Source organism: Quercus suber, unplaced genomic scaffold (assembly GCF_002906115.3).
Source record: "Quercus suber isolate HL8 unplaced genomic scaffold, Cork oak 2.0 scaffold_898, whole genome shotgun sequence".
Taxonomy (NCBI): Eukaryota; Viridiplantae; Streptophyta; class Magnoliopsida; order Fagales; family Fagaceae; genus Quercus; species Quercus suber.
This window is the reverse complement of record NW_027070324.1, coordinates 145,986-169,115: the sequence shown is the minus strand read 5'-3', so window position 1 is coordinate 169,115 and position 23,130 is coordinate 145,986. Positions and strand designations below refer to the sequence as shown.

Sequence of the window (23,130 nt, the reverse complement as noted above, 5' to 3'; positions counted from 1 at the left end):
AAAGCTTATGGCTGAAAATCCATAAGCCAGATCATTCACCAGTGATTAACTGAGCAAAATTTATAACATATAAATTATTATCCTAGAAATGAATCAATGCTCTAGCAAAAAAAAAAGGAATCAATGCAGTCCACAGGAAAGAGAAAGAAGGAGGGGGGGGGGTGGTTGACCNGAAAAAAATCAGAATAAAAATTCAATTTGTGCATATGATAAAACATAATTACTCCTAAATCTGAATCCAGTGCCAACTTGTACATATCTTTATGTATATGCATTCTTACTGTATTCATTATTTGTATACACTGATATTTATTTTACATAATCAGATTGTTTATATTTTTTGTCCACCTCAATACAGCCTGACCAGAATAAACCATCCACCTGTCATATTCGCTAACTAGCAATAATTATCTTGTACATCAGATATATGCATCCTCCTCAAAGCAGGTCTGTCCAACACAGTTGTGGACCCAAACTGTGAGAGGGAGGGTGCATATATCCAATGTATGAGATAATTGTTGCTAGTCAACAGAATAAGATGGGTGGATGGTTTATTCTGGTCAGATTGTATTGAGGTGGGAGAAAACAGAGATGCAATGAGTGAATCCACCATCCTATTCAGTCAGGGGCACACAAAATTCTTAATCCCAAAAAATCCCACTAGGCAACAAGGTTCTTGGCATGAAGCTAGCAAGACATATACAACTAATGCTACACTCACATAGGTACTAACAACCAAAACAAAACAAAACAAAACAAAACAAAAAAACAAAAGCATCACAAATAGTACACAACAAACCTGCATGAGTTGGGAGGCACTGTTGGGGGTCTGATTGCAGTTACATGGAAACCAGATCTCAACAAATGCCTGTTCCAGAATAATTGGCATATTCAGTAGCTGTCTTAGCAATGACAATAGTCACATACACACACAGAGAGGAGAGAGAGAGAGAGAGAGAGAGAGATAAACCGGCTGGACTGTAGGGCCTTTTCTTCACTCCCCACAATAAGAGATATTATGGGACTTGTGATGGGGATTCCAGTAAGAGCATGAAAGTCTTGCACCCGTTTCCAAATTTCCCTTCTACGCCATGTCTCCTTTTTTGCCACAATAACAGCAGCTGCATGCCATACTCAAGTAATTAAGGAAGATGGTATTTCACCAAGGAGGGAAAGGCAACAATTAGTTGTGGCAACTAAGAATTTGAATTTCTCACTGAGCATAACATATAAAGATCACTCAATTATGTCTCATACTATCAGCAAAATAAACCGGCTGGACTGTAGGGCCTTTTCTTCACTCCCCACAATAAGAGATATTATGGGACTTGTGATGGGGATTCCAGTAAGAGCATGAAAGTCTTGCACCCGTTTCCAAATTTCCCTTCTACGCCATGTCTCCTTTTTTGCCACAATAACAGCAGCTGCATGCCATACTCAAGTAATTAAGGAAGATGGTATTTCACCAAGGAGGGAAAGGCAACAATTAGTTGTGGCAACTAAGAATTTGAATTTCTCACTGAGCATAACATATAAAGATCACTCAATTATGTCTCATACTATCAGCAAAAGAAGCATATATACATGCATATACACACAACCATAACAACACAAAAACATTGGGTGTGAAAGTGTCAAAGCTTAGAATATATTTAAGTATGCTCTTTTTTCTATATATTACAAGTGGGGGGAGGGGGACTTGAACCTAGATGTCACAGTTGGAAACACTAGGAAATGCCACTTGACCTAAAGGTCATTCGCTATTTAATTATGTTCTTGAGAATGATATAATTCCAATGGTTTTATGAGGGTTCTTACTTAGAATACCAAATAATCTGTTATTACACCTTTATGTAATTACATGTATTTAACATATCCCGTAGGAGTTTGATTAACAATAAGGATTGTTGTACAGTATGCTCTACGACGTGCAACTAATCTGACTAAAGTTCTCCTATGTTATCAAAATATATATATATATATATATATTTAACATATATCTTGAGGCTTTGATTTTTCACACTTTTGAATTCCATAAATGCATCAACAAGAGTACGCAAATGAGTTGGTAAGCAACAGCCTATCTATTTTAACTGTCACTGCACAAGTACGGGTACAAGTACGACATGGATACAAAGGAACACATCTATTAAATAACTATTAAATTAATTTTTATTGTTATCTTCTATATATTATTAAGCATTTTTTTCATATAATGTTAAATATATATATCAAATTAAGAGTAATAATTGATAATAAAGCAAATCCATGACTATTACAGGATGTTTAGAAATTAGAATGCAAACCAAGAATAAAGATATTTATTAATTTTCAAATACAATATTAAGATTTATGGCATGAATACTCTTTTTGTTTTGTGAAAGGGTATTCGATTCCTCTTGTTTACATGTCTTGGCCGTGTCCTACATTTTTTTCAAAAAAAAAAAAGGACACGGCTACGATACACATGCAGAAGTGTCCCAGGCGTGTTAGGTATCGAACTCAGGTACAACACCCTAAATGAAGTATATGTGCTTCCTACGGCACAACAACACCGTGAATTGGGATAAAAACTTAGTCACTTCTTTCTTTTATGTTCTGCTCTCACTCTTCCCTTCACTCAGGATCCTTTATTTGGAATAAACATAAAAATGATAATTATCAATAATTTGTCCACAAAGCTTGCATCTGAAAGGAAGATATAAGGTGTACCGTGGGCAGCTGCAGCAATGGGGACTGGCATGGCAGTGGAAAATATAAAGGAGCGACCCCTTGATTGTATGAGTTTCTTCCACCTTTTGCTGTTCATACAGCATTCAGATAATGGCATAACTAAATCAAACATATTTTCACATACAGGAGACAAAACATTCAAGGAACTTATGGTATAAATGCTAAAGAAAAATAATTTGTTTTGCTCAGTTCCAATAAAATGAAAGTCTTCCCAGGAATTGTCTAGATAAGCCTAATTATTTCTATTATTCTCCATCATACCTAGAGGGAAGAGCACACAAGAGGAATTACCTGCATGCTATGAATCCACCATGGCAGCCTGCAGCCTTACTTAAAGTGCCTATGCATATGTCAACATCTCCTTCACAATTGAACTCTTCAGCCACTCCACCCCCATTTTTACCACAAACAAATGTTCCATGAGCCTGGGAAAAAAAATCTCAACAAGAGTAACTCTCTATTCTTCAGGGCATATAATGCAATGAAGAAGGTAAACAGGAAGAAGCCATTTTTGCCTCTACCATTCATGAACTAAACCAAGGTGCATGTTGATAGTTGAAAGATAAAAGAATGAATATGATTGTCAGAGATGTGATCTAGCCATATTCTCCATACTTTAGCCATCAATAAATCATAGACTTCACGTTGGGGTTAACCATAATCCCAAGATGAGTTTATATGTACAAGACTCATCTTCTTTTGATATCATAAGCATCAATACTAAAAGTGACTTACATCATCAATGACTAACAAAAACTGGTGCTTCCTGCGAAGCTTCACAAGTTCGATCATTGGTGCAAAGTCTCCATCCATACTAAATAGACTGCAATAAAAAGAGATTGAAGTCATCCACCAAATCCAACAATGCACAGACGCGCACACACATGACATGTATGTAGAAACACCCTCTTTGTAAATGATGAAATAACACAAAAGTTTAGAATATGAACCTAATTAGTACACCAGACATAAAGTCTGTCAGAGAACAAACCAAGACGTGGACACAATTAGCTAAACAAATAAATACTACACTGTTTCCCACTGACCAACAAAGCCCATTCTAGCAGTCATTTACATGGTGATAAATGTGAACCACTAAAGATTAAAAAGACATCTCAGAAGTCCCCTATCTAAACTTCATTTATTATTTTTTTTATAAGTATCTAAACTTCATTTATTATATCATAATTTGTTCTCATTATGATCTGAATGAGAAGAATGATATATAATACAAGCCTCAGAATATCCTAGTGGTATCCATGTGTGTCAAAGATGGCCACCTTTGACTTTGATGTATATGCCCAGAGGAATGCAAGAGAATTTTTTCAACAATTATTCTCAACCCAATCCACAATAAAAGTTTCTTAAATGCACATTTGACAACATAATAAATGGATAAAAGAGAATTAAATTTAGAATATCAAAAGAAAGCATTAAAATTTAAAAACATGCACTGTGCTTTTCTGGCTCTCATTTTTGCCTAATTTTCTCAGCCACATGGAGCTTGCTAAAGTGAAATTGTAAGTAACGCATATTACAACATGACTAACCCATCAGTCACAACGACTTTCCTCTTCGTTTTGCAATTCAATCTGTCAAAACACAAATGCATCAATTATATTATTCTTGGGTAGAGTATGCTAAACAATGAAGTGAGACTGAAAATTTAAGACAAAATGTTAAAACCTACAACAGTGCATTAAGGTGAGACATGTCACAATGTCTATAGATGAACAATTCCACACTTTTTTGTCGCTCAGCAAGACGAATACCATCAATTATTGATGCATGATTTAGTGAATCAGAAAATATGGCAATCCTTTCTTCCTCCAAAGGTGTCCTGCCTGCAGTCAAGAGAGCACCAATGTTTCCTAATGCTACCATCAAGGCCATATTCGCTGCAAACCCTGTAGGACAAAGAAGGCAATCCTATAGCATAAATATTAAACAAAAATGCATCAGTTTTCAGTTGAAAAAAACTAGAAAAGGTCAGATGATTTGCAAATGGTGATCAAAAGAACACAACCCAATTTATTAAACCTCCAAGAAAACTACATAATTGCTCCATTAGTTTCAATGTACCATAGTACATCTTGCAAAACCCGTGATCTGGATAATTATCATCACTGGAACCAAGTCAATCATGAATGTAGTATTCCAAAACCCTTATTGGCATTCATTCAAACCCTGGCTCGTGCCAACATGTTATGAATTTCTTAATCATACTTTTGGGTTCTTATACCATGAACAACTTGAATTTCTTGAGAAATGGTTAGATATAATAACAAGAACAAATTTATAAAAAAAGAAAAATCATATAAACTGCTCAAGTCATTTTTATAATACATACCTCTTTCATCTTTAGATCTGCCAAGCACGACTCCAATAGCCTATGGTAATTGGTATAGCCACATATTAGAGCAGAACCCCTTGGGCCCATTCCAAGTTCTAGGGCAGCCTGGTTTACAATTACAGTCCTTTTAGGAAAAGGAGAACTATTTACAAGTTAAAAAAAATAAAAAAATAAAATAAAATAAAAATAATAATAAAAAACCCTATGAACTTGGGGAAAGTATACTTTGAGTAAAGAAATATCATTAAGCACACCTTTGCAGCAGCCTTTCCAATTGTAGGATGTGAACTCAAGCCCAAATAATCATTTCCAGAAAACAAAAGTAGCTTTTTGAACTGCTGAGGGCAGGACTCTGCTTCATTACCAGTTATTTTATCTCTGCAGACAGCCTCATCCCCTGCAATGATCAGTGTCAATGTGAATAAGAATAATGAGATGATATATATTTGTAAAATTCAACAACAAATAAGGCCCTGGAGAGTCTAAGAATGGAAATGATGGTTGTGTAGACATATGCAGATCTTCTTAAACTAAGACATCTTATCATGCCCAATTGACACCATATCGGAACTTGATGAGAGCCAAAGATAAGACACCAGATTGTGATAAAAGTTCCAATAAGATGTCTCATAACTGCCGTGCATAATTGACTTACGTATTCTTGTTCACCATATTCTTCAATATCATTTGCCCAAATTTCACATTACATCAAACTTAACTTCGCTGTCCTCACCAGACCTTATTTGTCATCCATCAATGCATCATTTAGCAGCCAATATATTTATCCAACACATACACACACACACACACACTAAGAGAATTAGTTTCTCCCATTCTCATTCCACAATTCCCATATCTCATCATGATTGCCCTCTTAAACACACACCCCAGCCAAAACAGAACATTCATTGACCCACAAGAGTTGCCTACTTGCATGTAAGCTGTAACAATGAAATAAGTCAAACCCATTTTGGCATACAACCCTCACTAACCCCACACTAAAATTCACACACTAAATTTTCTCACCAGACATACATATGTCCATATTACACTCCTGGTTTTACAATGACTTACAAACACAATAGTTGGTTTTTGTTGACAATTCACTATTATTACTTGCACGCATAACCAATGAAATCAAAAGGCAAAAACGTTATTAGCTTCATAATGCAAATACGCAGAGCATATTCAAATCTCAAACATCACCCACAATTTTTTTATTTTTTATTTTTCAAAAACCAAAGCAAATAAAAATAGGATTTTGGTGAGAAAAGAAGAAGGTTACCAGTACTGGGAATGTCACAGACCCATCTCTGAAACGTTTCTTCTGCAATCTGGACCTCCACAGAGGACCGGTCCCACTGTTGCATTTCATCGTACACCTGGAAGAGATCTTCTCCTGCTTCTTCATGATCGGATATTGAGGAGCTTTGAGCTTCATTTTCAATGGGTTTTGATTGATGGTCATTGGGGAGGTGAATGGGTCTCAGAGACCGCAGGAGTTTCAGATTTTCGAGCTTTACAAGTGCCTCTTCGACCAAGTTGTCCCACAAGTTCATTGTTTCCATTAGCAGAGAGAGACAGAGGGAGAGAGAGGTAGTTATTAGATTTGGGCTGGAACGAGGTAGTTGGCTTGGTTAGCTGCCATTAGGACTTAAAAGGGTGATCACCTAACCCACGATACAAACGTCGGCTGATTATTACAGGTGGGAGAAGGATTTTGTTTCAAATGGTATCGTTTTAGCGGTGTTAAAATACCATTCCACTAATAAACGAAAGAAATGTGTTAGTAAATTTTTATTTTTATTCACATATCTTTCGTCTATTGAATTTTGATATCACTAATGTAATATTATTTAATACAAAATATTTTTTCCTGAGGTAAACAGAGTGTATATGTGTGACCTCAATTAAAATTCGTCTATTCAAAAAACATGATTTGAAAATTATAAAAGTGTTTTAAAAACACGATTTGTAAGGTTGTGAGAATGGACATGGGGAACAAATATTAAGGTTTTGAAAATTAGTCTTGATAAATTTGAAAATTTGAAATACAATTTAGGATTGTGTGAATTTTAATAACTTATTAAAAAAATTGCTTAAATAGTTGACACACAAGCTATAAAATATATGACAAAATTTAGCTACAAAATTGGTTGAAATTTAAGCTACAAACTTACTCAATAAAATAAAAATTACTATATATTTTGAAAATCTAACCATTAAATTTCATGTTCTTTACTCTCTTAATACACATGTCAAATTTTGTGTCAATCAGATATTATTAACTATATGATCTATAAGCTTATATTTTATACATAATTTTAAACTACAAAAACTTGTAATTTAAAAATTTATTGATGACATAGCTATTAATCTTTAATTTTCTAGAAATTTTGCAAGCATAAAGGTTATAAGAAGAAGATGTAATCTAACGATAGATTTGTCAAAATTCACATTTAATAAAATGATATTGAGTAAAGTTGTAGCCTTAAGTTCCAACCAATTTTGTAGCTAAACTTTATCCTAAAACATATAAACACAACTCATCAATCCAATCCAATCTAATCCTACCCATGTGGGCAAGATTGGGTTTGTTTCTATACTAGTAATGGGCTGGGTTGGTTAGGAGAAATTAATCTGAGAAGATCAAGTTAGGTTAAATAAAAACCATGTCATGCACACCCCTAGCTGCCAAGTTGAAGTGTAGTCGAGTAGTTCACTCCTTGGTGGGACTTGAGAGTGTGGGGAGAGAGTAAGATAAACCATTTGGAAAATACTGAGACTAGTATAAATTTTAGTATGAAATATATACATACCTATGTAGCAATGAATGTTATCTTTGTAGATTCATTTCATAATCAAATGAATGTTTTCAATTAATTTATTATGATTGGTGACACATATGTTTATAAAATATATATATATATATATATATATAAATTTTGTGGTATTTCCAACATCACTCAAATAACTTTGCTAGGAACTTAACTCTTGTACAATTTGTTTAGGTGGCTTGTTGAGTGAGGAATAATGGGTCCGTTTGGATTGAACTTATTGTTGCTGAAACTGAAAACTGAAAACTGAAAACTGAAAATACTGTAGCAAAATAATTTTTAAATGTGTAAATAGTACCGTGGGACCCATTTTTAATATTTTTTTAGTGCGTAAACAGTGCATGAACAGTATTTTTTGTCTCATGTACAGTAAAATCATGTGATTTTACTGTTCACTTGCCGGGGAAAAAAAAAAGAAAAGGGAAAACGCAAAACGTGGACTCAGCTTTCAGCTGAGTCCAAACGCCCTCAATAACTTCCACATGAACTCATCACTAACATTGTTTTTATTTTCACCACTCATGACCTACCACTTTAAGAAGTTGCAAAAAAATAGTGGCCTCTAGACTAATTTGTGAGAGAAAAAAAATAGATATAATAACTTAGGTTCTTTCACTAAATTTAACCATGTTTTTCCAAAGATAATTGAAGTTATCAATGCAACAACTCTTTTTTCTTCTTCTAAAAATAATGCTACTTTTACCATATCAATGCAACAACTCTTTCCCATCGCTTAAAACTCCACTCTATTACTATGAAAGTTAAGTCATTTTGTAGTGGTACTTAGGGTTAAATAATGTGTTTGAGCTTGGTGAGAGAGTGTATTAAGTGTGTGTGTTTAACTGTTAGTTAGTTTCTCAAACAAATTGTTCATTACACAACTATAAGGTTGAATTCAATACAACTATATGTTTAAATCAATTATAACATAATATAATCTCGTTGAAAAATGTTTATGAAAATTAATAAGTAAAAATCATTAGATCTATAAAAATGGATAATGTAGGGCTAATTTTTGTGATCATTTTGATTTTGATTTTGTGTTTTGGGGGCTATAGAAGAAAAATGTATCAAGTTTGATAATACAATCCAACCCCAGATTTAATAAATAATTTATCTAATGTAAAAAGGAAAATTATTGTTTTACATTGGAATTATACACACATGATGTCCATGCTTTAATTAATATATTAGGTGTCAATAATTTTTTAGAATGTCTATATTGGATACATGATATATTTGAAGAGTGTAAAGGGAGTGTAAGAAGTTATATAAAGATTAAAAAAAAATGAAGTGTAAGACAACATGATATTTTGTTAAATATTTAACTTTTGCATGTAAAAGGTGACGGAGCTAGGAATTTAGGTCGGGGGACAAGATTGAAAGTAAAAAATTAATCAATATTAATAACAAAATAAATAAGCAATTATATGCTAATGTAATTGTCATACAAAATCTACTTCAATACAAGTTCATTTAGGAATTGATCCGGACTCATTATTATGATCAGAATTCTCCATAATCTCAATTAACTACAGATAGATATGTATATCATTAAAATAAAATAAAAATAATTATCAATTTATTTTTAAGAATAATCAAATTTAGAGATCAATCTAAATACAAACAGTTTAAACATATAATTTGAATTATAAATTCATGGTTAAGAATAATCAAATGAAGAGATCCATCTAAATACAAACAGTTTAAACATATAATTTGATTCTTCAAAAAAATAAATAAATCAAAGTAAAAGTATTAAGAGTACGTATGCAATATACATGTGAATATTTAAATGTAACTCAATGACTTGATTGCTTTTGAAAATTCAATAGAAAACTCTAGATTACAAACCGAAAGAGACCGGTAACAAAAGAATTTTTTTTATAGGAGGCGTCAGGCATGCTTGAAAGTAGTTTGTTTATATTATATTATATATTTTATATATATATATATATATATATAATCTATATATTTCACAATTCTATTAGGTTTAGGCCTCTGAATTCTGACTCCTATTCTGTGTTGTGGGGTTTTTTTTTTTTTTTTAACATTACTAGGTGGGACCCATTAGTATAAGAGTTGTAGTAGAGTGTAAATTAAGTGTAAATTTATTAGTATTAGAACATCAGCGTCAGAGAATTCTATCCTATTCTATTTTACCATATCAAAAAATCACTTTATTACTTATACCATACATTTTACAATACCTTCAACATCCAAAATTTTATTTTAAATACAACACATTAAAATATATTTTTAGTAATCTATATATATATATATATATATATAATCGAAGCCTCTGAACTCTCACAATTTCACATCATCACTATTTTCTTTTTCTTTTTATTTTAGATTCTTTTTATTTTAGGTTTTATATCTTATATAGAATCCACTAGAAAAACAATAAACAAAAGTTTTAATTTTTATTAATATCAATAATATTGAAAAACGTATACAAACTTGGAAACCTATTTAAGGGCTTCATAAAACTTGATGAACAAGAAAATATATTCTAAAATAAGCCCTAATTGATATCTAACCATAATAGGAACCAAATTTGACCTAAAAAACATTAAAAGAACCTAAAAATAAGGAAATAAATCACCTAGACCTAAAATAACGTTTTTTGCATAAAAATACCAAATTAAATAATTACAAAAATTAAATTGTAAATTCTCTTCTACATCAACTTATCACAAAAATCATCATCTATATTTATTTTATTATTATTATTATTATTATATATATATATATATATATAACTGAAGCCTCTGCTAGCTCCACAATTTTCCACGTCATCTTTTTTTTTTTTTTTTAATTCTTTTCCACAATTTTCCACCCCAAAGTATACAACTTTCCCAGCCTTCACATTTACCAATTTAGAACCCTTTTTTTTTTTAAAACGTTTTATTATCAATTTTAAACCCTAATACAACTATACAACTCCCTATTCAGCCTTCACGTCAAAGTCAAAGTGCTAAACCCCAAACCTCTCTGTTTTCTAATATACGTTGGCACCCCAAAACCCATATCCTCCCCGTTGAACCATGGATCACTGCCATTGCATCGATTTCTCTTTGCCTCTTCGTTGTCACTCAATCCAACCTATCATATTCTATGTCGGCAAATTATTTTGAGGTAATTAAAACAAGTTTTTTACTCTCCTTAATTTCTATATATTGCTTTGAAAGTTTTTTTGTTTTTGTTTTCATGGAATTTTGTTGGTTTGTGGTTGTGGGTTGCTCTGGATTTAAGTTTTTTTTTTTTTTTTCTTTGAAGATTTCCACGTTTTCTTCTTCTTCCTTTGTTGTCAAATCTGTGGCAAAGAAGAATCATGAAATTTTTGTTATTAGATTTTCTCTTTCCCTTTTTTTTAATGCAATTTTTATTGGATTTTTGGTTTCTTGGGATTCTTCTATTTGGTTTTAATTCTGGGTTTGTTTTAGTTGATATATAGTGTTTTAACTTTGAGAATTATAGGCTTTGGGATGGTTTAATTATTTTTTTAGTGTTATTCTCTATTTGGATACAACAAAAGTGCTGAAATAGAAAAGAAGATGTTTTGATCACTGTGAAAATGTTGCAACTTTATTTCAATAATTGCATTGGGAAGAAATTAGTAAAATAATACATTCAAAATTTTTCCGTGCATCGCACGGGTTTGCGACTAGTAAAATAATATATCCAAAACCCAAATAAAAACAAAAACCCAAATCACGTCAACCACCTGCTGCCCCCGCCTCCGCCACCACCACGACGAAGAACATACCCAAACTGAAACCCATGGCCACGCCACCACCCCACGGCAACCCCAGAAACCTCAGCCCTGAAACCCATGGCCACCACCATCACCACAGCAACCCCCCTCCCCCCACCTTCACCACCATGAACCCACATATGACCCATAATAAAAACCCCACCCCCTTCCACCACCACCACCACTACGGCAACCCCAAACTCCACCACCATGAACCCACAAAAAAAATCCATCCCAAAATCAAATCAAACCAATAGCAAATTTCCAATCCAAAAGATGACCCATAAAAAAAAAATCAAGTCAAAATTTACACAAACCTAGATACAAACCGATCTCGCCACTGTAAACCACATCGGAAACCCATGAACACGTCGCCGCAAACCAACATACCACGCTGCCACATACTCATGAACCCAGAAAATGTACCCAAAAATACCTAGAAATCGTTACCATACCACGCCGATCTGACTTCCCAATCTCACCTCCACGCCAGAGTAGCCCACTGTGAGAAAGAGATGTGATGAGAGAGAGACGCCGTTGTGGAGAGAGGAATGAGAAGAGAAACAAAGTGAGAGAGAGTGTCAGAAAATAGGGAATAAACAAATATTATAAGTTTTAGAATTGTGCTACAGTACAATTCTCTTTAGACATTTCTTGATGCAGTCGTTATTTGGTGCATTCATGCTAAAATGCTCTTAGATATGGCATTAGCATCTCTTAATGCTAATGCTCCTAGGTGTAAAAAAGTTGCCGTGAATTGAAAGAAAGTTAGACAAGCTAGTATATGTACAACACAATAAATGGAAAAGTTCTTTGTCCTTTGTGTCAGGGGGCAAAATAAGACATTTTAGTTCAATATAATAGTATTACTAGTGAAAATTTTGAGAGTTCAGGGCACTTCCGCCCTTGCTTGTAAAGGACATGCTCTACTGCTCTTAATCAGGGGTGGAGGTATGTATAAGGGTGTGGGGCCATGGCCTCCCAAATTTTGAAATTTTTTAAAATATATATATACAATTATTTTAATATTTTCAAAATTTAGTCTACAAAAATAAGAGTTAACCTCCTCAAATATTTGAATTAGTCCAATAATGTTCTAAAAAAAATAATTGGTCTAATAGTTATAGAGATATAACTTTATTTTTCGCAATTCTGTTTTTTATTGTAAAATATGCTCTTATGTATGTTAAATATTTGATAAAGTGTGGTATCAAACATGTTTGATTAACAAGTTATTGACTCATTAAAAAAATTTTGTCACTAAAACTACACATGAAATATTTTTTTAGTTACCACATAATGAGTTAGAGCAAGGTAACTTTAAATATGTTTGGAGTCTAACTTATTGCTCCAACTTTTGGATCATTCATGTTTTTGAAAATTTCATTAGTTCAATTGAGAGATTTTTTACTTACTTTAATATAAAATTTGATCATTTGTATTTAAAATGAAACTTTTTAAGAATTTCACTATGAAAATGGAAAAAATGAATTTTATTTATGAAAGATCACCATCAAAAATAATTTTAATTGAAAATACTGAGCTTCTTCTTTTTTTTTTTTTTTTTTTTTTTTTTTTTTTTTTTTTTTTTTTTTTTTTTTGAAGCCACATATGACCCATAATAAAAACCCCACCTCCTTCCACCACCACCACCACCACCACGGCAACCCCAAACTCCACCACCATGAACCCACAAAAAAAATCCATCCCAAAATCAAATCAAACCAATAGCAAATTTCGAATCCAAAAGATGACCCATAAAAAAAATCAAGTCAAAATTTACACAAACCCAAATACGAACCGATCTCGCCACTGTAAACCACACCGAAAACCCATGAAAATGTCACCGCAAACCAATATACCACGCTGCCACATGCTCATGAACCCAGAAAATGTACCCAAAAATACCTAGAAATCGCTACCATACCACGCCGATCTGACTTCCCAATCTCACCTCCACGTCGGACCCACAACCCACGCCAGAATAGCCCACTGTGAGAAAGATGTGATGAGAGAGAGATACCGTTGTGGAGAGAGGAATGAGAAGAGAAACAAAGTGAGAGAGAGTGTCAGAAAATGGGGAATAAACAAATATTATAAGTTTTAGAATTGTGCTACAGTACAATTCTACCTTTAGACATTTCTTGATGCAGTCGTTATTTGGTGCATTCATGCTAAAATGCTCTTAGAGATGCTAATGCTCTTAGGTGTAAAAAAGTTGCCGTGAATTGAAAGAAAGTTAGACAAGCTAGTATATGTACAACACAATAAATGGAAAAGTTCTTTGTCCTTTGTGTCAGGGGGCAAAATAAGACATTTTAGTTCAATTAATAGTATTACTAGTGAAAATTTTGAGAGTTCAGGTGCACTTCCGCCCTTGCTTGTAAAGGACATGCTCTACTGCTCTTAATCAGGGGTGGAGGTATGCATAAGGGTGTGGGGCCATGGCCTCCCAAATTTTGAAATTTTTTAAAATATATATACAATTATTTTAATATTTTCAAAATTTAGTCTACAAAAATAAGAGTTAACTTCCTCAAATATTTGAATTAGTCCAATAATGTTCTAAAAAAAATAATTGGTCTAATAGTTATAAAGATATAACTTTATTTTTCGCAATTCTGTTTTTTATTGTAAAATATGCTCTTATGTATGTTAAATATTTGATAAAGTGTGGTATCAAACATGTTTGATTAACAAGTTATTGACTCATTAAAAAAAATTTGTCACTAAAACTACACATGAAATGTTTTTTTAGTTACCACATAATGAGTTAGAGCAAGGTAACTTTAAATATGTTTGGAGTCTAACTTATTCCTCAAACTTTTGGATCGTTCATGTTTTTGAAAATTTCATTAGTTCAATTGAGAGATTTTTTACTTACTTTAATATAATATTTGATCATTTGTATTTATGAAAGATCACCATCAAAAATAATTTTAATTGAAAATACTGAGCTTTTTTTTTTTTTTTTCCTGGTTAAGTGTGTATATATATATATAACTTATCAAATAAAAAAATGGATATATATATATATATATGTGTGTGTGTGTGTGTGTGTGTGTGTGTGTGTGTGTGTGTGTATAATCAAAAAGCGTGTTGTAAGGACCAGATTTCAATTCCTAACCCAAAATATGAATGGACTTAGGCCCAAAAAGCCTAAAACAATGAATTTGTAGAGAAATGGGTTAGAAATTTGGGTTTTAGTTAATCAAACAATAAGTTAAGTAGGTTGATAACAAAAAAGTGAAAATAGACAAGTTTGAACTGAAGAAAAAATATTATCGGTGAAGTCCGAGGAAATTGGTTATTATATAATGCTCTCAAATATGGTTACAAGTCTGGTTCTAGATTGCCACAATGTTTTTTCTCTTAATGTTTCGATCCCCCAGTCTTGTTCTTCTTTCTTCTTTTATCCTGTCTCTCCTTTTCCACGTGCGTGCCAGATGGTTGGTGTTGATACTTGTCCCATCAGCACCTCCCATAAGTCTTCATGTAGTAGCTGTAAGGCTGAAATCTACTATTCAGGTATCACCTCCACATTAATGCGGTCAGAGAGTTAGCTGTAGTGCATTTAATGCGGAGATAGCAGCTTTCTCCTTAGATATTTTAGGACACTTTTATGTCTTGAGCTCCCATAGTGCTTATCCATATCAACTAAGTGTTTCTGTGACGTTCTCCCAGACAGCAGATTACTTACCTCTACAAACCTCAGTCTCAGTTAACCGAGGAGTCTCTTATCCTCGACACAACCCCCTAGGTCGTTATGATCTAAACTGACTTCTCTATTTGCCAACATGGGTTCTTTTAACAACGTTTACCCCTCCTCGGACACCTTCAGTCCTTGGCTTGGACCTTAGGTCTATTATATACATAAATAATGGGCACCAGGGCCCAATGTCCCTACAACAGCCCTTCGAGATTCTTCTTTCTAGATCCTCGGGATAAAAGGAGGATTTTGATACCACTGTAGCTGCCCTGTGCTCTCTGTATCCTACCTCTACTAGTGAAGACGCTTTTTTAACTGCCCAAGGCCCGTTTCTGGCGCTTCGTCATTCGAGACATGCCCTCATTAAATTCTTACGGCTTCTTGTTCCCCATGTTCTACGACATGATGCAAATCTAATAGCTAATGTTTTTGTTGGGTACCGAGCGGGAATTTTCCTGCTTCTAGCTTCCTTCTTGATATAAATACCTCTCAAATCAACTTCTTCTCTCACTTTAGCATTCATTCCGTTCTAGCACACAAACCTTGAACCTACACACTTTTTCAACTCACCTAAACCTTTACAAATACCAAAGGCCTGTCCGAGGACACCTTTACTCTTTCTGTAAGTCTTCTTGAACTTCTACTCTTTGTTTTTCTATACATTCTTCTTCTCTTCGCATTCTTTCTTTTTTTTCTCCTTGACTCTACTTTCCCTTCTCGATCTCTTTAGTTCTTCCACCCCTTCCTAGAAATGGGTAGATTCAAAAGATTAGTAGACTCCGAGGAGGGAATGGCCAATTTTAGGGCTAAGTATAGGATCCCTCCAGGGGTGGACACTAGGTACTGTAAAGAAGGATAATGGCACACAGATAAGCAAGAGGGAGAAATAGTAATTCCAATAATTGCCTTTATAGAAGGAGGGATGAGAATCCCTATGGGTATTGTCACCGGAGACTATCTTAGGGCTCATAGGTTAGCTCCTACCCAATGTGCCCCCAATATGTTCAGAATACTAGGGTGCGTAGATGCCCTTAATGAAAAAATAGGCTTAAGGTTGACTCATCATGATGTCAACTGGATCTACAATCTCCACCACCTTACTGGGTAGGGGTATTATCTTAAGTCTAGATACCCCGAGGTCAGGCTTATTTAATGCCTCCCTGACTCCAATAATGGCCTCCCTTGTCTGATGAGGGAAGGCAAACCAAGTGGGGCTCTAGGCTTAGATTCGCAATTTCAAAGTTATTCTGTTTTTCTTTTTTCTGTTCTTTTTTTTTTCTATATCTAAAGTTTCATTTGACTTGCATTTTGTTAATGATATCTTCTTGTCTTTCTTGATGGTCTTGCAGACCCATACATAGTCGTGCCCAACCTTAGCCTCATAAACAAGGAGAGTTTGGACAATATCTTGCAAGCTGAGGTCTTCGTCCACTCTGACGGCCAACTTAGGGCGGCCTACTTGATACTAGGTTATACCCCAATCTCCAAGAGCTTTTTAGCACCTAAGTGCATTATTAAGATGAACGACCCGTGCCTAAAAAGGATCAGTGTAGCCGCGCCAGGTTTTCTTCTTCCTGGTCCAAAACCAGGGGGCAGGCTCACCACAGAGCCCATTCTTCTTCCTAGTCCAAAACTAGAGGGCATGCTCACCTTAGAGCTCATATTTGAAGGCATACCAAAGGTAGCCTCGCCACTACAATAGACAACTGGAGTAGCCACTTCGTCTTGCCCCACCAACACAGAAGAAGAAGAAATGGTTAAAGTACTTGATTTCAAGGACGAGTTTGAAGTTTTCAACCAAGCCTTGTCCCCAGAAATTTCAAATCTTGATCTCGGCCCACCATTCTCACCAATACTCGACGAGATGGGGATTCAACGCAAACCAAAGTCCAGTCTGATGGATTTGATAGAGTCCCAACCAAGGAGGGACGTACCTAGGAAGGCAGCCCAGACCAAGCTTCCCACTCTACCATCTGCCCAGCCCTTCTAACTAGTCGACCTTAAGAGGAAACGAAAGCCAAAAGGGAATGAGGTAGTGGGAGCTGGACAAACCCTCCCCCCTCACGAGGACGAGGCTCAGAGGGCGACTAAATATGCCAAGGTAGGGCAGAGGGGTGCCAAGAAGAGAAGCGATCCTCAGGTCAGGCCTCCAGCTTAGTTTCCTGCCCCAATGCTGAATGAGAAACCTTTGCTAGCCAACACCTCCACCCGAAATTTCTAGGGGGGAGTAGCTAGCTATGTGGCCAATGCAATAGAGCAGGCTTTACTTCTCCCCAAGGATATGGCCGAGCTACGAGACATAAGGAGACATGAGGTTTTCCTCAGTCTAAAAAGATACCTAGCCATGGTATGTCCTCTTCCTTTCTTTTTCTTCTTCTTTTTTATTTATTTATTTTTATTTGCTTTCTTTACTTTCTTTTTCTAATCCTTATTTCTTTCCTTGGCAAGCCGTTCAAGCCTCTTTTCGGGCAGAGGAGATAACCAACTACTGCCATTGGTAGATAAAGGGGGAGGAAGGAAAGCGTAGTACTGCCGTGAAGGCCTTTTAGGTGGCCAAGAGGAGCATCCAAGAGCTCAAGAAGAAACTGCAAGAGGAGGAAAAGAGAGAAAGTATGCAACCGTTGCTTTTGAGAATGCTGAGAAACAAGCTAGGAGCCAAAGGTTGCTACTGCACAATGCTGAGGATCAGCTAGCCGCCTCAAAAACTTAAATTACTGCACTGAAAAATAAATTGGAGGAGGTTGAGAAGGCCAAGGCTCTAGCCGAGAAGGCCAAGGATGAAGCAAAGCAACATGGATACGATGTTAGGGTGGCCGAGATCAAGGACGCCCTTAGGGTCGAGGTCCCTTCTGTATGTAGGACTTACTGTGCCCTGGTATGGGATGAAGTCCTCAACCAAGCTGGGGTCAAGCCTTCTTCCGTGCTTAGGAAAGTAGAAAGTGTCTACTATCCCCCAACTATACGCCCTTCAAGCTCTTCGGACTCAAAAGCCGATCCAGTGTCCTCGAAGGCTGGTGAAATCTAAGGCAACCCATCCAAAGCCCCTCTTGTAGCCAGCACTTCTTCAGAGGGGGCAGAGCAGGCCGAGGACACTTCAAAGATAGGGGATGTCAATAGGGAAGCAGTCCAAGGTTCTAACCTACCTCCAATTGCTCCTAAGGATCACTCTAAGGAAAAAGAAACCTCACAGAGCATGGAACTGGTATTGGAAACTCTCGCCATACCCCCAAAAGAGGATCCTAAAGACAAGGCCAAAGTGTCCTCCGTGACAGCAAATACACAACCTCCCAAAGATCCAAATGAAAAACTTGTAATAAAAATGAAGCAATAGTTTGCCTTTTTTTTTAAAAAAATTATTATTATTTTTACAATTTGTACTTAATTTTCCTCTTTGTATTTGACTTGCCTTATGTTAAGGTTTTTATTAATGAAAGTTATGGACATTTTCTTTCATTGTGTGATTTACATACTAAAGTTGATATGATTTCTGTTTTATCCAACACTTAATGAAAGTAGTAATGAGGTAAAAATCCTCTCACTAATATTCATATGATCGACAGCAAAAACGGGTAAAATTTACTAAGTCCACCATCTTAGCAATGTGTAATTTCAACTTCAAGAACATACATAGTAATATAACTTGCATACAGGTTTAAATTTTCTTTGCTCCTTGCTTATTGGCAAGCTTAAAGGAGCAATGGGATAATCAGTTCTTGAACAAATACAAGTAAGCCTGTAAATGCTTTAAGTGATGCTCATGAACATCCACTTGAGTTTGTCACCACTATGAAGATCTTTGCTGTTTAGAGTAGCTAATCACACTTGACCTTTAAGTAATCCATAAGAAATACTTGTTTTACCTCAGGTATGTGGTCCAAAAAATCTGAGATGAACTAAGACTTCGCCTGGACGTTTGTCAAAAATGATATAAAGTATTAGTGATTAAAAGACATCGATTTTCCCAAAGCATGTAGTCCGAGGAGCCAGGCATAACTAAGGTTCTGTTTAATACTTAATACAACGATTAAAAGTTATCAATTTTCTTAAGGTACGTGGTCTGAGGAGCCAAGCATGATCATGGTTCTGTTTGATACTTAGATAGATGTCAAGAAGTATTAATTTTCTCAAAGCATGTGGTTCGAGGAGCCAGGCATAACCAAGGTTCTGTTTAATACTTAATACAATAATTAAAAGTTATCAATTTTTTCAAGGTACATGGTCCGAGGAGCCAGACATGATCATGGTTCTGTTTGATACTTAAATAGATGTCAAGGAGTATTAATTTTTCAAAGCATGTAGTCCGAGGAGCCAGACATAACTAAGGTTCTGTTTAATACTTAATACAATGTTTAATATTTGATACAATGATTAAAAGTTTTCAATTTTCTCAAGGTATGTGGTCCAAGGAGTCAGACATGACCATGGTTCTGTTTAATACTTAGATAGATGTCAATGAGTATTAATTTTTCCAAAGCATGTGGTCCAAGGAGCCAGCCATAGCTAAGGTTCTGTTTAATACTTAATACAATGATTAAAAGTTAATAATTTTCTCAGGATACGTGGTCCGAGGAGCCAGGCATGACCAAGGCTCTGTTTGATACTTAGATAACAAGAACGTATAACGCGTAATATAACAAAGCCAAATAGGGTGAAGATAACTTTCATTAATGATAATATCTTCTAAGGTTATGTACATTCCAGAGGTGTGGTACAATCTTTTCCTCCAGATCTTCAAGATAGTATGCACCTATTCCGGCCACTGATATGATACGATAGGGCCCCTGCCAATTGGGTCCTAATTTTCCCCACGTTGGATTCTTCGTAGTTCCTAAAACCTTTCTTAAGACCAAGTCTCCCATTGTTAATTGCCTTAGCTTCCATTGGCATTGTACCCTTACTTGAGCTTGTGTTGATAGTAAGCCAATTGGACCATGGCGCTTTCCCTCCATTCTTCAATTAAATCTAAGCTCTTCTCTAATAGACCATCATTGCTATCCGGAGTAAAGGAACTCGTTTTCATCATGGGGAACCTAGTTTCTAGGGGAATGACAGTCTTAGCCCCATAAGTCATTGAGAAGGGAGGCATCTCCCTAGTAGACCTACGAGGTGTAGTCCGGTATGTCCAGAGAACATGTGGTAACTCTTCCAACCATTTTCCCTTTGCATCGTCCAATCTTTTTTTAAGCCCACTTACTATGACCTTATTGACAGCTTCAGCCCTTCCATTCCCCTAGAGATATGCCGAGGTGGAATACCTATTTATTATGCCCAGGTCACAGCAATATCTCCTAAATGTCTTGCTATCAAATTGCAATCTGTTGTCCTAGATAAGAGTACAGGGGATTCTGAACCATGTGACAATATTTTTCCAAACGAATTTCTTGGCATCCAAGTCCCTGATATTCACCAGTGGTTTAGCTTCAACCCACTTGGTGAAATAATATGTACCGACCAACAGATACCTCTGATTCCCCGCTATCTTAGGGAATGGTCCTACAATATCCAGGCCCTATTGAGCGAAAGGCCAAGGACTGGACAAAGGATTAAGGAATCCCCCAAGTTTGTGAATGTTTGAGGCAAACCTCTGACACTGGTCACACTTCTTCACATAGTCTTGTGCTTCTTTCTGCATATTCGGCCATCAATAGCCTTGTGTGAGGGTCCTGTGTGATAAAGATCTCCCCCCATGTGGCTTCCATAAATTCCTTCATGCAATTCTTCCAGGATTAGCTCAATTGCTTCAGGGTGTATGCACAGTAGATATGGGCTAGAAAAGGATCTCTTGTCAGCCTTGGACTTATACTTGGGCAAGACATTTTCCTTAAGGAATAGTACAATAGAGTCCATCCAACTAGGACATGCCCTTATTTGATGAACATAAGCCATGTTTCCTCTTATCTTCGTAGGTTTACATAAGTCTTCCACGAGGATCACCCGAGATAAATTTTGCGCCAAAGAGGTTGCCAGTGTGGCAAAAGAGTCCGCATGTGTATTTTTATTTCTAGAAACTTGTGATAAATTAAAAGACTCAAACTCAAATTGTAAATGTCTAACTTGGCTTAAGTATTCTTGCATCCTAGGATCTCTGGCTTCTAACTCTCCTTGGACTTGGCCCACAACCAACCTCAAATCAGAGAATACCTTCACTGCTTTTCTACCCATTTTTTGAACCATGGTCATCCCTACCAGCAGAGTTTCATACTCAGCTTCATTATTTGTGGCCGAGAAGCCTAATCTCAGGGATTTCTCAATTATGATCCTCTCCGGAGATATCATCACCAACCCCATTCCAAATCCTCTACAATTAGCTGCACCATCAACAAAGACCTTCCAGGACAAAGGTTCTTGTACAGAGATTACTCCAACTGATTTTCCATCCATGTTTTGCTCCCTTACCCTCTCTTCTACTAGGGTTTCGGTAAACTCAGCCATCAGATCGGCAAGGACCTGACCCTTGACTGAGGTGCGAGGCATGTATTTGATATCAAAAAACCCTAGAATTGTGCCCTTTTGCAATTCTCCCTGTGTAATCAACACTTCAAAGTAGAGATCTGAGTGGGAGTTGGGTTAGAATAACAACCGTGTGTGACTGAAAATAGTGGGGAAGCTTACGCGTACCATGCACCACAGCAAGAATGGCCCTCTCCAGTGGTAAGTAACGAACCTTGGCCTCATGTAGTGATTTGCTCACATAATAAACTGGCCTCTGTACACCACTATTAACCTATATTAGCACCAAACTCATCGCGTGAGAGTCCACTGCAATGTAGGCAAACAAAACCTCATCCACCTCGAGTCTAGACATAATAGATGGCCAAGACAGATACTCTTTCAATTGTTGGAAAGCCAAGACACACTTCTCAGTTCATTCACACCCCTTCCACTTATTTAACAATTGAAAGAAAGGCCTACACCTGTCTGTTGACCGAGAGATGAATCAATTTAAAGTAACGGTCATCCCTGTAAACTTCTGGACCTCTTTGGGATTCCAAAGTGGTTACAAATTGTTGATTGCCTTAATTTGGTCGGGATTGACTTCAATCCCGCGGTGTGTCACCATGTCATCTAAGAACTAACCTAATCCGACAGCAAAAGAATAATTGGAAGCATTAAGTCGTAGCTTATGTTTCCTCAAGATCGCAAAAATATTCCCAAGGTCATTAACATGCTCGGACTCTACTTTACTCTTTACCACCATATTATCAATATAAATTTTAATGTTTTTTCCTAACTGTAATTTAAACATCCTGGTCATCATCCTCTAGTGGGTAGCCCTTACATTCTTTAAACAAAAGGCATTACCTTGTAATGGTAATTTCCTATAGGAGTGACAAAAGTTGTCCTCTCTTGGTCATCCAAAGCTAAAAGTATCTGATGGTACCCTTGAAAGGTATCCAAAAAGCTCAGCCGAGGATGACCCACAGTCGCGTCCACCAGCTGGTCAATCTGAGGCATAGGGAAAGGGTCCTTTAGGCAGGCTTTATTCAAGTCTGTAAAATCTACACATATGCGCCACTTTCCAGTCTTCTTCTTTACCACTACTGTGTTAGCCAGCCATTTAGGGTAAAAAAAACCTCTTTAATAGTCCCAACCTGCTTAAGTTTCATCACTTCGTTCTTGACAGCATCAGAGTGTTTCTTGGATGAACGCCAAGGTGGTTGCTTCCTAGGGATAACAGATGGACTGACATTCAAATGAAGCTTGGATCCACCCTCGAAACTTTGTAAGCATTCCAAGC

The 23,130-nt window shown here is 36.0% G+C and overlaps 1 protein-coding gene across 1 annotated transcript; it reads right to left on the bottom strand.

Moving 5' to 3' along the window:
• Window positions 1-748: 748 nt before the first annotated feature.
• LOC111989480 (8-amino-7-oxononanoate synthase) lies at window positions 749-6,751 on the bottom strand. The gene is made up of 10 exons (XM_065768165.1): window positions 6,372-6,751; window positions 5,341-5,483; window positions 5,084-5,191; window positions 4,424-4,662; window positions 4,284-4,325; window positions 3,469-3,556; window positions 3,025-3,158; window positions 2,713-2,801; window positions 971-1,121; window positions 749-868 (listed from the first exon to the last, which is right to left on the bottom strand). The coding sequence occupies exons 1-10, from the start codon at window positions 6,652-6,654 to the stop codon at window positions 778-780; spliced, it is 1,368 nt and encodes a 455-aa protein (XP_065624237.1). The 5' UTR covers window positions 6,655-6,751; the 3' UTR covers window positions 749-777.
• Window positions 6,752-23,130: the final 16,379 nt, after the last annotated feature.